Source organism: Tachypleus tridentatus, chromosome 11 (assembly GCF_004210375.1).
Source record: "Tachypleus tridentatus isolate NWPU-2018 chromosome 11, ASM421037v1, whole genome shotgun sequence".
NCBI lineage: Eukaryota > Metazoa > Arthropoda > Merostomata > Xiphosura > Limulidae > Tachypleus > Tachypleus tridentatus.
The window spans coordinates 69411935-69431075 of record NC_134835.1 but is presented as its reverse complement, the minus strand read 5'-3'; the positions used below and the strand labels follow the sequence as shown (position 1 = coordinate 69431075).

The 19141-nt window shown below is 33.3% G+C and overlaps 2 protein-coding genes across 4 annotated transcripts in view; one reads left to right on the top strand and one right to left on the bottom strand.

Moving 5' to 3' along the window:
• The first annotated feature begins 11317 nt into the window (after window positions 1–11317).
• On the top strand, window positions 11318–14829 carry LOC143232399 (transmembrane protein 126). 3 transcript variants are annotated; one of them, XM_076467792.1, is made up of 3 exons: window positions 11318–11431; window positions 12893–13048; window positions 13751–14829. In XM_076467792.1, the coding sequence occupies exons 1-3, from the start codon at window positions 11352–11354 to the stop codon at window positions 14274–14276; spliced, it is 762 nt and encodes a 253-aa protein (XP_076323907.1). In that variant the 5' UTR covers window positions 11318–11351; the 3' UTR covers window positions 14277–14829. The 3 variants fall into 3 exon arrangements, with proteins under 3 accessions (XP_076323907.1, XP_076323909.1, XP_076323908.1); XM_076467794.1 differs by having other exon boundaries at window positions 11376–11424; XM_076467793.1 differs by lacking the exon at window positions 11318–11431 and adding an exon at window positions 12085–12229.
• A 4027-nt stretch (window positions 14830–18856) lies between these two features.
• Window positions 18857–19141, bottom strand: part of eIF2A (eukaryotic translation initiation factor 2A) — a 56903-nt gene continuing 56618 nt past the window's right edge. Inside the window, exon 18 of the mRNA XM_076467791.1 lies at window positions 18857–19064. Within this exon, the coding sequence (XP_076323906.1) occupies window positions 19005–19064 (60 nt within the window). The 3' untranslated portion in view covers window positions 18857–19004. The remainder of the gene's footprint in view (window positions 19065–19141) is intronic.

Here is a 19141-nt window from a genome sequence, read left to right as displayed (position 1 = left end):
ACATGAACCTGACGATGACCGAAGAAAGTCGAAACGTTGTTCGCTCCTCCACGTAAAAACATTTTCTCAACCCAAACGAGCCGTTTTTACATATATATGTTTCTCTACAAGTGGGTTTTCTCGACATCACTGATTTTTTTGTGTTTTTTTTTTTGTTGTCCAGTGCAACTGAAAACCTATACAATCGTCAATAATAATAAATTAAATAATAACAGTGATAACTGTTGAAAAGCCTCCCTGTTGTTGGTGATTGCGTATTAGAATCGGTACAGCCAGACCTTGACCGCACACTGACCAATATACTGTGACTGGACTCCACGAATCTGTGCTTTAGCTGATACCAAACTCCTTTAATGTGTAAATAAACAATATCAACAGTTTATTTTGCGTTTATATACATAATTAAATAGACCTAAATTAGTTTAAGTATGTAACGAAATACATAATTATGGTTTTGCACTTACAAATCTATCCTCACATATTTCATCAAAGCACACTTACAGTATACAATGTAACAATTTAACAACTATTGTGAATTCGTGGCAACCAACATTATCCAATTACGTTTTCCACGCGCGCCACTCCATGGTGAACCTCTTTCTTTTTTGGTAATGTTTAACGAATACAACTGCGTGCAGTTCTTTATTTGTTATACACTGTTATCACTCATGAGCACTCAGCTTTACGCGCTCGTCACTCGAATGGTGAACTTTCCATTATACAGGCAGTGGAGGTAATGTCTGACGAATACTGCAACTGCAAGACGTTGGTTTTTTTTATCTTTACTGTACAGTTTTGAAACGCATGTGCACTTACATGTTTCATACCATACAGTACTTTTGATCAAAATCACGACAATTCCACTGCTGTCGGTGTCTGAATACAGGATAAATGGATAGTCTTGATGATGCTAAGTCATCACTAGTGCTTCGACTATCGTGTGTTTCAGACAGAAAAGTTTCTTCATATCCTCATTCCCAAATAAAGCATGCGTCAACCAGTATTCATGACACTCACCGTATAAGTTAAAACGTACAACTTTGTAGAGAAACTTTACCATTTTAAAAGTTTGATTATATGAATTATGAGCATCCTAATTTACCAGTTTATAAATTATTTTTTGGAAATTTTTTACATTAGGTTACTTACGGTATAATTGAAAGTACATAACTTAGGATAGAAAGTTTATGTAACTCTAAGATTTCTAACACGAGCTACTAATTAATCAATAAACAAAGATATGAATTATAACCTGACTGTCTTTCTACTTTAATTGACCGTTTTGAAATACATTTTAACCCATTGCTGAATATTAGTTGCATTGCTATGTAATTGAAATTTCACAAACTTGGATATAATGTTTGAACCACTTTAGAGTTTTTTCATATGGATTTAATATTTCTTTTTTATTGGTATGGAAAATGTTATCTTGAAATTGCGCTGCTTTATGTGAAAGGTTTGAAATACATTGCATCCTGTTAATTACGGTATAATTAAAAATGAGTAATTTTTGGATAGAAAGTTTATTTCACTGTATAATATATTACGAACTCCGACTTAAACACTATATAAAAGTATAAATTGTTATATGGAAATTAAAATGCTACTTTAAATGACAACTTTGTACTTACGATCGTGACAGTAAAGTCAGTCTTTATAAACACGTCCCACGCTGGTACAGCGGTAACTCTACGGATTTACAACGCTAAAATCAGAGGTTTGATTCCCCTCGGTAGACTCAGGAGACAACCTAGTGTGGCTTTGTTACAAAAACACACATACATTATAACCACAATAAATATGACGTTTCGGTGATGTGATCCATTTTTGTATGTAATAGGATTTTTTGTCCTTGCAATTTTGCCACCGTTTAATGAAAAGTTCAAAATGCAATATCAATTTTTTACTGTATTAGATGTGCATTGTAACATTCTACTTTTATAAAAAAAAGTTTTAGTTTTATTCAGAGTTTATGTATTAATTTTTAGAATTTTTTCCATGATTTCTTTGATAATTTATATGTTCAGTACAGGATATAATAATATATTTGGGACGTATTGGAAAACTGTTTACTTTGGCCGTACTTCCCAGGAGTGCACCCCGTTAGTACAGCGGTATTTCTACGGATTTACAACGCTAAAATCAGAGGTTTGATTCCCCTCGGTGGGCTCAACAGATAGCCCGGTGTGGCTTTGTTATAAACACACACACACACTTTCCAGGAGCGTAGGCTTAAATCTGTCAAAGAGAAACAACGTACTTTTCCTGAAAAAGATATGAGTAGCAAATTCATAGTGTAAGATCCGAAAGCATGTGGCTTGGAAATATTGAATTTTTATGTCATTGTAAATGGTGTATTTTAGTGTATTATAAATAATGAATGCAAAATAGGGTATGTAAATCTCCTGCTTTACCCCCACGTTTATAGCTGATGTGAAAAGTATTGGAAAATTTATTAATTCGTGTTGAAGATTCTGTACAAAGCATTACCCACTGTATTTCAGGTCTTTCTTTGAAAAATTTGGCTAGAATTATCTGACTCATATGGATTTTTAATTCTTCCTGTGACGTCACTTGTCCGTTATTTTTGAACAAGAAAAAAGAAGTTAACTTCAGCCTCCTTTGTCACAGGGGGGAAAGATATTTCCATATTCTTGTTATTCAGTTTTATGATTGGTTAGCTGCAGAGGAGAGGTGATGTGTTGCGGTAGTCTTGATGTTTTATACAGATTCGTTTCGTTTTGTTAATCTCTTCTTTTCACTAAAAGTGAAATTTAAAATGTATTCTGTGAAGTAGAGGCCCTTGATTGTTCGCAGCCTCTGCTGCAGACAGAACTTTCGCATATTCAAAACTCATCAGCAAAGATTAGGTTAGCAAACCAGAGAAATACAGTGGGTTTCTTGTATTGATAATTTATATATAATATATATCCATTTCTGATTAGAAAGAGTCAAGAATTGCTGAAAAGTCATGTCATTAGTTGCATCTTTTCCTGTCTATTGATTGGGTATACTTTAACCCTTTCAAATTCTTTTAAAACAGTTTTCTTCAGTTAACTATAATTTCATTCAGTTATATCTTTTTAGTATCTTCTAACTCACATTATATAGTCCATCTATCATTTCTTACTTTCTACCCAGATAAAGTATTTCATTTTAATTATAACTTCAACACTGTATCTTGATTGTTTCTCCAATTTCACTACAAAAAATCACAACCCCAGTTCTTTAAAATACTTAGTACTCGATTTTCTAATAAATATACTTCCAAATGGTCACTGAAAGTGTTTTGTTTCAAGAGTAAATAAAACCGAACAAATATTTTCATCTCTTGCTTTGGAAGCTTGTGAGTCATGGCGTCAAAATATACGTTTCGACAAATGAAGAATAGTCACTGGAGTAATGATTAAAGATCCTTTTAAAATTATGACTGTCAACTCTTTTTTTTTTCAGCTATAAACTGTGTTTATTTGTGAAAAAATGTTTTTAATGTTTTTAGTGTACATAAAGTGAAGTTTTGAAAGATATAAAAACAGAATTTTTGGTTTGTCTGCCAATTTTATGGAAACAAAAACCGCTTGTTTTAGCCTTTGGCAAACACATCACCTGGTCTTACACAAAGGGTCAAGCTTTCTCTACTTGCCATCAGCTGAAATGTATCAACACTACAGGGTGGCCCGTAAGTCCCTACCCATCCATATGTTATTATGTTATATTCAATTACGCATGTATCATAAATTTGTTTGGCCCGGCATGGCCAAGCGTGTTAAGGCGTGCAACTCGTAATCCCAGGGTCACGGGTTCGCATCCCCGTCGCGCTAAACATGCTCGCCCTTTCAGCCGTGGGGGCGTTATAATGTTACGGTCAATCCCACTATTCGTTAGTAAAAGAGTAGCCCAAGAGTTGGCGGTAGGTGGTGATGACTAACTGCCTTCCCTCTAGTCTTACACTGCTAAATTAGGGACGGCTAGCACAGATAGCCCTCGAGTAGCTTTGTGCGAAATTCAAAAACAAACAAACAATAAATTTGTTTCTTTTTTGTCAGAGAAATATGACCGATGTAAGCTCATTTACACTTGAAGAGCGTATTGTGACAAGTATGTGAATACATGAGCGCAAGAATATCGGATACAATAACTGGAAAACTTAGAGAAAGATTAAATAAGGATCCACCAACAAAAATGATGTCAAATTGGAAGAGCAAATTGTTTGAAATTGGCAATATTAAGGATGCACCTCGTTCAAGAAGACCAGTAAAACGTAGAGAGTCATGTGCTGGTGTGGAAGAGTCAGTAATTAACTCACCATTAAAGTCGATATAAAAAGATCAGCTGAACATGGTATCCCGCGAGCAACCATGCAGACCTTTATGAAAAAGAACATGGGAGTTAAAGCTGGGGACCAACTTTTATGAATGAACTAAGTGATGCTGACAGAGAAAATTGGAAACTGAGTGTGATGAGTTACTGCAAGTCTTCAATACGATCCCTTCTCGAGGAAAAGTGATCTTTACAGACGAGTGCGCAATTTACCGTTCGAGTCGAGCACGAAATGTTTACTTATGAGCAAAGGAGAATCCTCATTATTATGAAGAAATTGAATACAACACTCCGCATGTCATGACGTGGGCAGCACTTAATGCACGTCATGTTATTGGACTATACTTCTTTGACGGGCCAGTAAACCATACCTCATATCTAAACATGTTACAACAATGGTTTATACCGAAACTTGATGAACTTGGAATCAGAGAGGAGGTTTGGTTTCAACAAGATGGAGCTCCGGCTCATTATGCTCTCACTGTGCGAGATTATCTTAATGACACTTTTCCAGACAAATGGACAGGTCGTGGTTCTGTAACATCGCCGGCACCCATGAAATGGCCCGCAAAAAGTCCGGAATTGACAACATGAGATAACTCTCTTTGGGGATACATAAAGGACATTGTGTCTAAACAACGTTATAATTCTAATGATGAGTTGAAGGCAGCTGTTATCGTGGCATTTGAAACAATAACCCCTGCTATGTTGAGGAAAATGTCTCACAGAACATGGTGGCACATAATATTATGCAGCGAGAATGAGGGACAGCACACAGATACACTGGATACATAAGATATATGGATGGGTAGGGACTTACGGGTCACCCTGTAGGTTTAAAGAATGACTTACCTGTAGTAAACTTTTATTTCTCGAAATAATAAAAATAGAACTTATCAAGTCTATGTGCAAGAAACAAACTCCTGACAAAGATTTGTGAAAATATCTGTCGAAAAGTAAGAATAGTAATAGTTTAGAATAAATATTTAAACGTAGATCCTTTAAACATTAGTAGAACAAATTAACTTATAAAAATAAACATCAAATTATTGTATATTACAGATGTCAATAGGCATCATTTTCAGGGCAAATAGGTGTTATACAATATATTGATTACAGAAATTAATTAGCATTAAATCTTTTACATATAGAACATCATGAAATGCAAAACGTATGTCTTGCAAATTAGATATAGAAGCAAAAACTATATTACTAAATTAACTGCATACTAAATTGATAATTTAAAAACATAACTAGCAAACTATCTTGTTGAAATATTTATAAAAATTATGCATTGTGTATAATAAAATTCTTTCAAGACAGATAATTGTGAAAGTATGTAAAGTAAATACTAATTACAGTTTTCAACTTATTCAGATAATGGATAAATTAAGATAGTATGAGTAATAAAAACTGATATACGTAATACATTATGTTGTAACAGTTGTCTCATTCAAATAATAGTTTTATTTGTAACTTTTCAGGACAGAATTAAATCTAGACTTCAATGTTGATGATGTAATCACATGTTGAGACACCAAAGGATGATCTCATCATCTTATTGAACTATATGCCTATAGGAATACTATCCTTAGTAAGAAAATCCACTCAGCAACACAATCTGCCTTTGCCAAGAAGAGTTACAAATGACAAAGTTTAAAGTATTATGAAACCATTGTTTTATAGTGTATATGTGACCATCAGTGCAGTATGAGGTGTGAAGCAGCAGCTAGGATTAGCAGGCTATTAATAGGGAACATCAATAATTACCTTGTTTGTAACATCTACAAGACATGACCACTATCATTTAATGTAGGGTAGTAGTCTTACTTTGATTGACAGGTATCAATCTGGCAGTGGCGGGTGAGACCTAGCCTGATTGGCCACAATACTGAGTTCAAAGAGACCACTTGAGACTATGACCACAAGCCAAGTTGGCAGCTGTGTGAATACCCACAACAGTGAATGCTTTGCAAATATAAAACAGAATGAAATATGTGTTATTTATGCATAAACATAATCACAACTTTATAGTTTATACAAAAATTATAAAAATATTAGTTTAACTATGATGCTAAATTTATATCATTATACATGCAATTGTTTTGTGAAATGTGGAGGGGTAAATGTTCCTCTTGTCCCTTCCTAAGGGCGCCAATGATTGAAAGATATGATGTATAATTTTTCAGCAGTTAAATGCTCCTACAATTTTGCTGCAAGTTTTAACAGCATGAAATGTTTCATTTTGTGAGTTCCTTTGCATTCACATAAAATATACTATTCATGTTGTTGCAAATATTTCTTTTATTCACCTTATGTTTTGTAAGTGTTCCTAAAGGTTTTTTGCTTCTTTGGTAGCTGCTGTTCCACTAATATTTCTTTAATTTTCTCTCCATTATCTTCCTGATTAATGTGTTTGAGCTTGATCATTAAGCAGCTACGAAACCAATGACAGACACGAAGTAGCAATCTTTGCTTTCTAAGAAATTATATTATCATATAATGGGTGCACTATATTATATAATTTCCCCTTTATTATTATCAAGTGTCAGTAGATGTAATGCTTAGTTCATAACCACATTAAACAGCTAGAGTTTACAGCGAGGAGTTTGGAAACTCAGCAGGAACGGTGTTGTGACTGTTGCCTTATCAGCTGTTGGGTAATATGATAAAGTACAATATATGTAGTACATTTTATAATTACTATTTGATTACATAGTTAGGACAGTTTTTGATCATAAGATCAGTTGAATTGAAAGGACTTTGTGAATATTACTTTCTGAGCTGTTGAACAGGTGTTTTCACTTCAAAGATATCCCTAGGATATCAGATGACAGCTGCTCAATTAACATAGTTTAAAATGGCTAATCTAAACAGATATAATGACTAGTATATTACTAGTTTGCACAACTGAAGATTAAAACTGGAAATTTGAAAAATACATTGAAAGAGCATTGTAACCCCCAACCACCACCATCTCAATTTTTGAGCTCTTATATGATTTTCTGTTTTGTAATAGTTACTCACCTACTCTAGTTGAGTGGTAAGAACTCTATGGAGCTTATTACAAACCCTTTGTTAGATATTTCCTATTATATTTAAGGAACATATAAATTATTCATGTGCAGTCATATATTAATTTACTTGGGAGCAAGAGGAAGCCTATTTTACACTATTAGTATATGTAGTAACGCGTAATTAATAGATATGTGTTTTTGGAAATATACATTTATTTATAAATGTGGTCTTACAGGCAAGTATGAACACAAAGTACTTAATGAGTACTATATAACACAAATGAAACAATTACAGAAATAACACATATTAGTCATCATGAATGTGGAAACAAGGGATTTTGTTGTTAACGTTAATACTTATAATATGAGGTCATCTTTTATTATTGGCTTCTAAGATATTATTTGAAAATATGGTAAACCTGTTATTTTCATTAATATTTGTGAGAAAATGTTACAACTTAGGGATTATAATGTGTGACAAGTAGTGAAAGTTTAATGGAAGGCTAAAATTAATGAATGTCTACCCACCACTGGTATTAAAAACCAGTTTCTATCAGCGTGAAGCTGACATGGCCAGGTGGTTAGGGCACTTAACCCCCAACCTGAGATTCGCAAGCTGGAATCACCATCACACCAAACATACTTGCCCTTTCAGCAGTGCAGGCGTCATAATGTGATATTAAATCCCATTATTCGTTGGTAGAAGAGTATTCCAAGAGTTTGTGGTGGGTGGTAATAACTAGCTGCCTTTCCTCTAATTTTACACTGCTAAATTAGGGACGACTAGCACAGATAGCTCTCGTAGAGCTTTGCGAGAACTTCAAAAACAAATAAACAAGCAAACACAATCTTGCTGTGCCACTAAGGGGCGTTTCAATACTAAGACAAATACAAAATTCATGAAAATGCAGACTATGAGTGAATTTCGGTGAAGAGCAGAAAGTAACATCCGTGTAGTGAAAGTTTGAAAAATGGCTTGTATATAGTATTAAACTTATACCTGGAAGAAAGTTATAGAGAAGAGACGATGAAAGCATTGGTGGATCTAATAATCAGGAAAATAACTTAGCATTTGTTACCTGATCTATCTCATATTATATGTTGGAACCAGATTGTAATTTTGCTTCATTCCTTTCTTACTGAAACTGGGTGCTGTTTATGTAACAACTAGATGATAGTACTTTTAATGGTTCTGTGTGGAGGGGTAGGTTATGTTAGCCACTGCCATGAAAATATCAACAGAACAAATCTAACAATCAAGAAGGTCAGTAGCATTAAGAATACACTTTCATTAGGAAAACAGAGTATTATCACACACAAAACCCAGAGAAATGTTGCATGACCAAGGTAATTTTTATTTACTATGTGTCAAAAGATAGTTTTCAGAGAAGAGCATTCATGACTATCTTGTAACCTATTCACCTAGTTGGCCTTCTGATTAATTGAAATTTATTTGACCTCATATTTGAATCACAGACTTTTACAAATTAATATTAAATTTCTTATCATTTTGGCTATCGTTTATTTACTTTTTCATTCTCTTGTGTGCCAAACCCTCCATTCTTTTTATTCAAAGTACCATGAAACTTTGTAGCCACAACAGTAACTACTACATGCTGTTCTACCTGTTTTCTAACGAGCTGGGTTTCACCACCAACTCTAAAACTCCTGAAACCAGCCTGACATTTAATTCAACTTGATGGAGTCCCATAGATAAAGATGTGCTACAGGTATAAAGGGTCAATTAATTATCTGGCCTTGAATCCTCCTAGAGTTGGACAGACTCAGTTGGTAATAAACCTAAAAACATATTTATGTAAAACATGCTGGTATGAATAGAGAAAGTACTATGTAGAGGAGCAAACAATGTTGTTCGCTCCTGTACATAGTGCTTTCTCTACTCATACCAACCGTTTTTTTACATAATTTTCTCTACAAGTGGGTTTTCTCGTCATAACGAAACCTAGTCAAAACTCTTGCCAAACAAAATGACCATCAATGTCTCAGAAAAACTGTTACACTGCATTATCTTTACCCTGATCAAGATCAGTCTACAAGTGCCTTGGCCACAGCCAGCAATGAATACAGCTTCCTTTAAGGATTATACTAGCATCGAAAGCCCCCTCATGGATTGTTCTGTAGTATAGATTGGCACAATCTATACTTGAAACATTACACCACAAAACCAATAAGACCTTCTTAGAATTAAAGTCACCTCGTTGGGCATCTAAGTGCTGGTAAAACAGAAACAAGACATCTATCCAGGCATGACCTCATCTTACACCTATTAGGCTAGCAAATTGAACAAGTACAGTTAGGCTTTTTTTAAATAAGTTTTGGTTTGGTTTGTTTGGGAATTTCGCACAAAGCTACTCGAGGGCTATCTGTGCTAGCCGTCCCTAATTTAGCAGTGTAAGACTAGAGGGAAGGCAGCTAGTCATCACCACCCACCGCCAACTCTTGGGCTACTCTTTTACCAACGAATAGTGGGATTGACCGTCACATTATACACCCCCACGGCTGGGAGGGCGAGCATGTTTAGCGCGACGCGGGCGCGAACCCGCTTTTAAATAAGAATGATGTATATCTAATTTATACAGAGTTTTTAGAAACTTCATACTATAGCAGAAGGTGCGCCGTATCAGGCCCGGCATGGGCAGGTGGTTAAGGCACTCGACTTGTAATTCGAGGGTCGCGGGTTCGAATCCCCGTCACACTATATATGCTCGCTCTTTCAGCCGTGGGGGCATTACAATGTGTCGTTATAATTCATTATTCGTTGATAAAAGAATAGCTAAGAGTTGGCGGTGAGTAGTGATGACTATCTGCCTACCTTCTTGTCTTACACTGCTAAATTAGGCGGCTAGCGCAGATAGTCCTCGTGTAGCTTTGCGCGAAATTAAAAAAAACCGCAAGCAGCTCAACAAACCAGTTGATAATTAAAATTTGCAATTTTTAGATATTATACAATGAGAAGAATATCAATAAAAGAAAAATGATAGAAACATTAATTATTCGTAAAGTAAAACTTAATTTAAATCAAAACACGCGTATTATCCTATTTCTGTTGTTGTTTCTTAAATTGGAGCAAAATATTCCAACAGTATTTTATACAACAGACGACATTTACCTGATGATCGCCACACGAATGATCGAAAAGTTGTAATAACGTTTGTTTTGTTTGTTTTTTTGGAATTTCGCACAAAGCTACTCGAGGGCTATCTGTGCTAGCCGTCCCTAATTTAGCAGTGTAAGACTAGAGGGAAGGCAGCTAGTCATCACCACCCACCGCCAACTCTTGGGTTACTCTTTTACCAACGAAAAGTGGGATTGACCGTAACATTATAACGCCCCCGCGGCTGGGAGGGCGAGCATGTTTAGCGCGACGCGGGCGCGAACCCGCGACCCTCGGATTACGAGTCGCGCGCCTCACGCGCTTGGCCATGCCGGGCCATAATAAAGGTAAACAAGAAATAACACATCAAAGAGTTATATTTCAAGACCTTTAATTAAAGTACTGAATGTTTTTTTGTTTTGTTTCGTGGCTGCCAGACGACTTCAATGTAATGAAAAAAGTTCTTATATAAGTTCACACCACTAGTAGTGAAGTGAATTTAAACTATCCAAGAAGTAATTTGCTCAGAACTGTATTATAATTGTAAACACCAAAAAAACTTGTTGTGATGAGAAGAAATAGCATTCATTTCGACTAGAAAAGTAAAAAGCTTTAATATTTCGTATTGTTTACAATTTTTTTCTTTTATACTTTTAGAAAAAGAGAATAATGTTAGTCCATTTTATCTTTATCAAATAAATTGTTGAATATTTTGTAAACAGCTGTCCTGGTTGTTTTATTTCCGGCTAAGTCACAATAAAATTCTTTTAAATATTTTGTTATTATAACTGAATAACTAACCTGTTGGTTTCAAGTGTACCTTAGAATAAATACCACACTTAAAAATATTTTCGATCATTTTGTGCAGCTGTAAAATGGGTTTATTGATTTTACTATAGATGGCGTTTAAACAACATATTAAAAAGAAACACGCACGGTTAAATTCGTTAAGAGCTTTATTGCAAATTTATGGTTTGTTGTAAGTTATTACGTGTAGGAATTAATTTTTATTATGAGACAGTTGATGTACAAATAAATTTGGTTTTGAAAAACCACCACAGTGATTGTTATTTTACTTTAATTAGTAGTAATAAAAATATCCAGGAATTTAATACTGTATATTGTTGTATAGCTCGTTAGATTTAATTTCTGGTATAATTTTCTTTGTAAGATATATCTATTGTTATCAATGGTAATAGTAATAGAATTGCGATTTAGGTCTCTTAAGTTTGGGGTCAAGAATGAGATGGTTATGCAGCTGTTTTACCCAAGCTTTTTGCATTTATTTAGAAAGCCATACAATTTTATGAATTTTATCATTTTTCTGTAGTTCCTTTCCTAATTGAGAATCTGTTTGGATGCCGTATTTTCTTTATGAAGATTTCTTCTAAAATTTATAATAATTTAGTGTAGTGTTCTAATAACTTCTAAGCTAACATCTTAAGTTTTTAAGTAGACTTAAAAATAAATGAAAGCATATCAACTGAGTGTAGTTTTAATGTTATAAAATTGTTAAGGAAGCTGGTCAAAGCTTTATTATTTGTGCTAAAAGGTTAAATAAATAGTTTATTTGGTAATGGTAGAGCACTCATCAGCCATAAGACTTGTTAAGAGAGTTCTTGAGATTGGTTATGAGCCAAAGAAAAGAAAAAACTAGTATCCAATCAGTGTTTAACCCATGACAATGAAATAATAACCAAGATGGACCTTGTTTTCAGAGAGGAAGAATGTGGTAGATGGAGCTATTAATAAATATCTTTCAAGCAATTACTAAAAGGTTAATTCTTTGGCTTCAGCTATATTGGTAGAACTCTCAGATGAGTCCAAGGCCTATATTCTGCACACAGGAGATGTAAAAAATAAAATCACAAGTATATAAATAATATACAATCTTACAGGCACTGTTAGGTTAAAAAGAAACATAAACCTCTTCTTTGGTATTAAAAATTTAAGGTGATCAAGTAAAATAATTCACGTTCAAAGTTTATATTAGAAATGGTTCTGTGAATGAAATGGTTCAAAAATTTGTAATTTAACAATGATTTTAAATGGTTTTGTAAATGAAATAGTTCAAAACTTTTTAATTTGACAATGATTTTATTTGATTGAAATGGTGGTTTCTTTCATAATGTTTACTTCTTTTAAGTTGGAGGTATTGATACATCTAAAGAATAAAATCTATGCTCTTGAAAAATATTTTTGAAACTATAAATGTCAATTTTTAAAAAGATTCTGCAGTGAATTTATACATTTTTTTAATCATTAAATTATAATTCTTCTGTACTTGTTTGTAAAGACTTGAATGTTTACAGAATCAGTTATGAAAGGCGATAGTTGAAATGAGTAACATTATTTTAAGGAAATTTATATTGAGTTTTCTTGTTAGTGATGTTGGTATAAAGGTTGGTAAATTTGAAATGTTGTTTTTAATATTTTCCAGTGGTCTCAAGATGGAAAGTTTGTCTTCTAAAAGTTCCAGATATGTTGCAAAATTTGAAGGAGGAGCTGTTCCAGAAGGGTCTGTACTGTTAACAGAAGAGGAAGCCATTCAAGCACGGTTTCAGTTTGTTCACAGTTGGAAGCCACGAAGTGAAGTGTTTGTACACGTTAATTTTTATTTTTTCACGTCTATAAAGAGCTATTATAATTAACTTAATGAGTTACAGACCGAGTAAATGTGCTAGGGCTGTTTTGTATACAGTTGTTTTTATTGAAAAAATTTAGAATAATGAAAATTATTTAAAAGCTAAACATTGTGAATAAGTATGAAAATAATTGTACATTTTATAAATAAAGTTTAAATGTTGTAAGTGTTTGGTTCTTGTAAGTTTTTATAACATGCTAATACAAATGAAATGCTCAAGTTGTCCACTACCTGTTTGCATACTTTTCATACATTATTTATAGATTATTGTTAACAATTTCCAAAATACACATTTGTGATACAAATGGACCTTTAAGGCTTTCTCATCACAATTTGATTTTGTTAAGATGCTTTCTTGTGTTGTTTCAAAAACTAAATTACTATTTTTGCTTTGCATGCACTGTTTGCTTAGTTTTCCTTTTTTTACATGTATTTTCCCTTGTAATATTGTGAAAACAAACTCTGAAATAAGGAATTGCATAAGATGAAACCTTTTGTTTGAAAATATAATTGTGATTTATTTTGATGTTGTTAGGTGCTTTACAACTCGCTGATGTATTACAAAATATTATATATTACTTAGTAATTTATTTGAACATGTTACTGCTTGATTTTCATATACAATTTCACAAAGTGAATTATTTTCTTTCACAGTTGGCCTTTTACGTACGGACAGATTCTTCTCTCAGCAATGTCTGGAGTAGGAGGTTTTTATTGTAATCAGTATTACAGAAAGTGTTTGAACCTTCGTAATTATGCTCGTATGTCTACTTATATTCCTGTGGTTGTACTTCCATCATTCTTGACTCCTCTCCTTCATTCTACATTAATTACATCTGACATTTTGATTGGTAAAACTCCATGTTCAATGTGTGTACAAATTAAAGCTATGGCACTACAAGTTAGCATTGGTGCTCTTTATCCTATGGTTTTAGCCCCTCTTGGATGCTTTCAGTTTGCTGAACGTTACTTCACTTATCCTTTACCATCAGTAAAAGATTCACCTAGAGAACTTTTTAGCTTGTATCAAAGACTGACTGCTGCACGTCTTCCTCATCTTGGGTTAAATATGATGATTCAAGCACTTCTTGCATGGTTTATAACACACAGAGAAATAACCTGTCTGCATACAATTATTAGCAAATCAAAGGGGGAAGATGATGACATTTCTGCAAAATGATGAACCAGAGAAGTAAAACTTTTGTAACATTTAATGGAGAAATTAGTTTAAAGTGTTCCTGAAAGTTAATGCAAATTGCTGTTCGTATATTAATATACAACCAAAAACAACGTGGAAGTGTGATTTTACAGAGAGAAAACTGTCAGTTACATAAAATTCATTAGAAAAAGTTTGATCAGACACTTTTGCAGAAAGATGTAGTAATGTCTCTGAGAAATGCAGTGTTTTTAGTTTTAACATGTCTTGACAGTTGAAAACATTGATTTTAGGTTAGGAAGCTGTGTTGTATATTTATTATAAAACTGTGTAAGAAATTACGCTTAGTGGTTGTTGAAAGAGATAAAAGAAAAATGTAGGTCAAAACAGGTGGTGGTTTGACCTATGAACTTGTCCTTGGATATTTAGTAGATGCATAACTGATTCTTTTTCAATGATCTTTTAAATAAGCTTGTTTAAGTTAAAATTAGTTAGTCATATTAAGTATCTTAAAAATACCATTTATTTCAACACAAGCTGTATAACTAATATTAAATGTGATCAGTTATTAATGCACTTATAGATATGTCAAATTATTTTTTCATAGAATTTGCTCATTAAAATGAGAATTTCCAAAAACAACATAAAGCTACTTGCAACTATATTTTAGGTTTTATTAAAAGTTCCACATAATTCATTTCTTGAAAAATACAGTTATTACAAAAAACATTTTCAATTTTTCAAATGTTATTACTTACGTCAAACGTATTCAAGTTATCATTAATAATTGAACATTTCAAAAGCTACCCATTTTTTATTATTACAGTAAAATGTATTTGTATAATTATAAAATATGTGAAAGGACATCTCTCTATAAATAATAATTTTACTTCCTTAAAAAAAGATATACACAGTAGTTTTTCTCATTGTTCACATTTGATGATTCCTTAGATAATAATTCACACGTTCTTCAGTAAACTGAAGATAAGTAACGTATAGAAATACAAACTTGCAAACAATGTTCATTCTGTATCTGATCCGGAAATATTTTATCGATGGTCCAGGTCCCCAACAAGCAGATTAATTTTATGTTAATATACAGATACCCTTACATGGTGGAAATCTCAGCTAGTTCTGTTCTTGTTTATCTTAACACTGTTTACAAGTTTACTTTTCACACAGGAAGATGGATATTTAATGTCCTCATAGAAATACCGAAGTCCACAGTTAAATAAGCATTTATTACAGTTATAGTTTGTGAGGCTTATAGTATCTTGACTGTAGCACACCAACATTTTTTTTTCTTTGCATCTTTTTATAAAATTTTTAGATGTTCTCAAAAGTTCACTTAGCCAACGATACTGTGAATTACCATTATGACATGCACACCTAGTACATTGTTGATTCCTGTGCTTGAGAATCTTAAGTGTAGAGAACATGTGCAATAAGCATTTAACAATAAAAGTCGTGCATTACTCCGAGACAGCTGTAGATATTAATGTTAGTGAAGAGGAAATAAATTCTTTGTCTTATTCTCAAACATTCTTGATCCATGTTTAACTGAGTAGAATATACAACATAGATATTTAACGTGAAGTGTTTGTAGGCACCACTAATCCACGAAGTAAAACAATTGAGATGGTACACATTTAAAATTAATCAAAAATAATACTTAAAATACTTATAAATACATATAAATGTCTGTATGGGGAGTAATTTCATAATTTTTCTTTTAAATCAAGTTCTTCAACCAATCGTACATAACATGAACTCTGAGACTCAGTTTTCACTTCATTAGTTATTAAGAAAGGAAGTTGGCACAGATTTTATGGTCATTTTTTGATCACTTAAATGCAGCTGGATCTTTTCTTGTAATAATTTATAAACAATAGTTTTAGTTGTATTTACAAAATTTTGTACAAAACTATACAAGCTTATAGCCACTCCTAACTGCTACAGTTAAACCAGTAGTATCTAATACCAACTTTTGTCTGAGTAACAGGATTTGAAAATGCTATTATGTGCACCCATGACTCTAAGAGAACAGTTTGCAATTTTATTATGTTGAAGCATGAACCATCTAATTCACAGTCTTGGCATGCTGACCACTAGGCCAGGACCAGTTATACTTGCAATAATCAGGTAATTCTCTCTTAGAATCATTCATTAGTTTTCATTGCTGTGATGTATACAGTTTTGTACCATTGTGGAGAATTATTTCCATATTGCAGGTTGGAACTAGGAATAAAGCTGACCAAAGACTGCTCTTGAAACATCATTTGTCTTCTGCAATCTCACTTTTATATTTTGTACATAATATTCACATATCTACAGAAAGATGTATATAATAGTTACTGAAAGTCACATGGAACTTAGTATTTTTAAATTTTGCTGTTTCATGGATACAATGAAATTAACAAATTTAAGTTAATTTATAGCGTTTTTGTAGTGCCAAATGTTTTAGGTGGTGTGACTCTTGCTTCAGGAAATAAACTTGTTCTCTTAATACTCTGTATTTTCATATTTTTTTAAAAAGTTATAATTTTTGTATAATGAAAATGTGTTTCCAACAAGTACTTTTGTCACAGATATAGCTACTCTCATTTAGTACTTCCATCTATGTTAAAAACTTGCATTGGCTGGTCCATTTCTGAACCTAAAATCCACCTATTGGAAAACAACATTCATGTGGGGGTAGAATGAGGTATCCCAATCAAAGAGGTGAACTGCATATTTGACAGCTAATTCCAAAAAATACAAAATCCTCTCAGATAAACACATTCAGAGATGGAGCATCAAGTTGGAGGGAATCACCAGCAGAACACCACTGCCCTACTTCTCAACTGAACCAGTTCAGTATTGAATATATCAATCACATTCAGGGGGATGCCTCCATCATCCACTACCTCAGCAGCTTGGAACTGGAAAGTGATAAGGACTCCTATACTCCACTAGAAGAAAAAGGGGGAAACACAGTGTACAGTCTGGAACAATGGGTGAACATGAAATTTGTTTTGAAAAACAGACCACTCCTGTTATATTCTTTTGAAGGAATGGCACCTATCATCTTTTGCTCTACTCATGAAAGTCCACAGGTTAATTAAGGTTTAGAATGGGCACATTAATGAAGCAAATAGATCATGAGGAAATCCTCATCTCAGCATTGTGCATTTAGTGGCTATAACGTAAGACCATGATGACTTAACAATTATGTTGTTGATTTAACTAGTTTAAGTATACCTGGACAGGCAACACTCACCATAGAGTGGGATGTGTAAAGGAAAAAAAAAAGACATGATCCTAAAAAATAAGAGGTATGTATACAAAAAGTTAACTTACGCAGTCATATTCTCACCAAAGTCTGAGAAATGGCAACAGGTGGAAAAAAAAAATTATCTGATTCATGTAGGAAGAGATAAACATATGCAGTATGGTCCACATGCCCAGTTGAAGAAGTTCTTCCAAATGAGAGAGATGAGATGTTAGGGAATGATAAGGTGCCTACTCTGCTGGAAAGACACCTGGAATAAATTACAGGAAGAATGAGACTGGAAGATTAAGCCAACCATATTAAAACAAACCCAATTGGTAAAAGTAGAGAGATCATGAACAGAGGATAGTTGTTGTAGAATAAAGAGGCAGTGATAGGCAAACACCACAGAAGGAAGCCATGCAGGCAATATAACAATGAATAGCACATACAAGATATTCTAGTCTATTTGAATCAGACAGAAAACATAAGTGAGAAGAAGGAAATACTTTCATTTGCCACCCAAGTTTTAGCAAGAAATGATAGATCTGGATAAAAAGAGAACATACGTAAAATGATACAGGGTATATAAAACATCAATGGTAAATAAATCTTAAGGGTAAAGTAAAAAAATTGAATACAAAGACAAAGGTTTAAATAGAGGTAAAGTAAAGAAGTGAATAACCACAATGACATTCCAATAATTCTGCAAGAGGAGCAGGTGAAAACCCTCAGTCTAAAGACCAATGGCAGAAAACAACCCACTTACATTGATAACAATCTATAGAGAAAGGGTGAATGGAACTTGATAAATATGAAGCAACTTGCCATGACAATTCGGATTTCCTTGCCAAGGAACAGATAAAAACCAGGTGTGAATATGGAGGTTAAGAAGGGCTGAATGAAATGCTGGTGACTGAGGTTAACATGGAAGAGATAATGGTGAGGCAGATTGGAGCTGGAGCATCTGCAGAAACCATGGTTGTGCAGGCCAGTAATGAGCAATCAGAAGGACGTGACATGGAGTGGTGTGGATGACCAAAATCACCCTATGGTTGAGAGGACACACAAAAATATATTTGTTGGTCCCATGCTTGCTGGATGCATCAACAGCCAATGAAACTGGATGAGGAAATATAGATCAAAAGATTAAAACACTGAAGTTTTAAGACATTCTGTATAAAATAGTTTATGAGCTTTGCTTTTTATAGTATTTGCATTGTGTTTATTTTCTACATCGCTTGTTGATACACAAGTGTTTGTTTAAACTGTTTCTTGTTGTACAAAATTCATTTGCTTACTTTTATTATTCATTAATTAGTAGGTGTAATGTAAGACAGATTTTCATAAAATAGTTATTTACATTTCAGTCTTTACTTCCAGAAAAAAGAATACAGAAATAAAGATAATTTTAATATATTAATGCAAATCTTCCTGGTACTAATTAATTTGAAATATTTTCCTTTATTTCACTGAACATAAGTAATATATTTACATAAAAATCAGAGCTGCAATTTTTCCAGTTCTTTCAGAAGTTCACTTTCTTTCTTGATTTTTTCCAGCTAAAAAGAGGCAATTAAATTATGTAAGCACAATGAAAATACGTCTTTAAAAATGTGACCATAAGTAGTCATAAAAT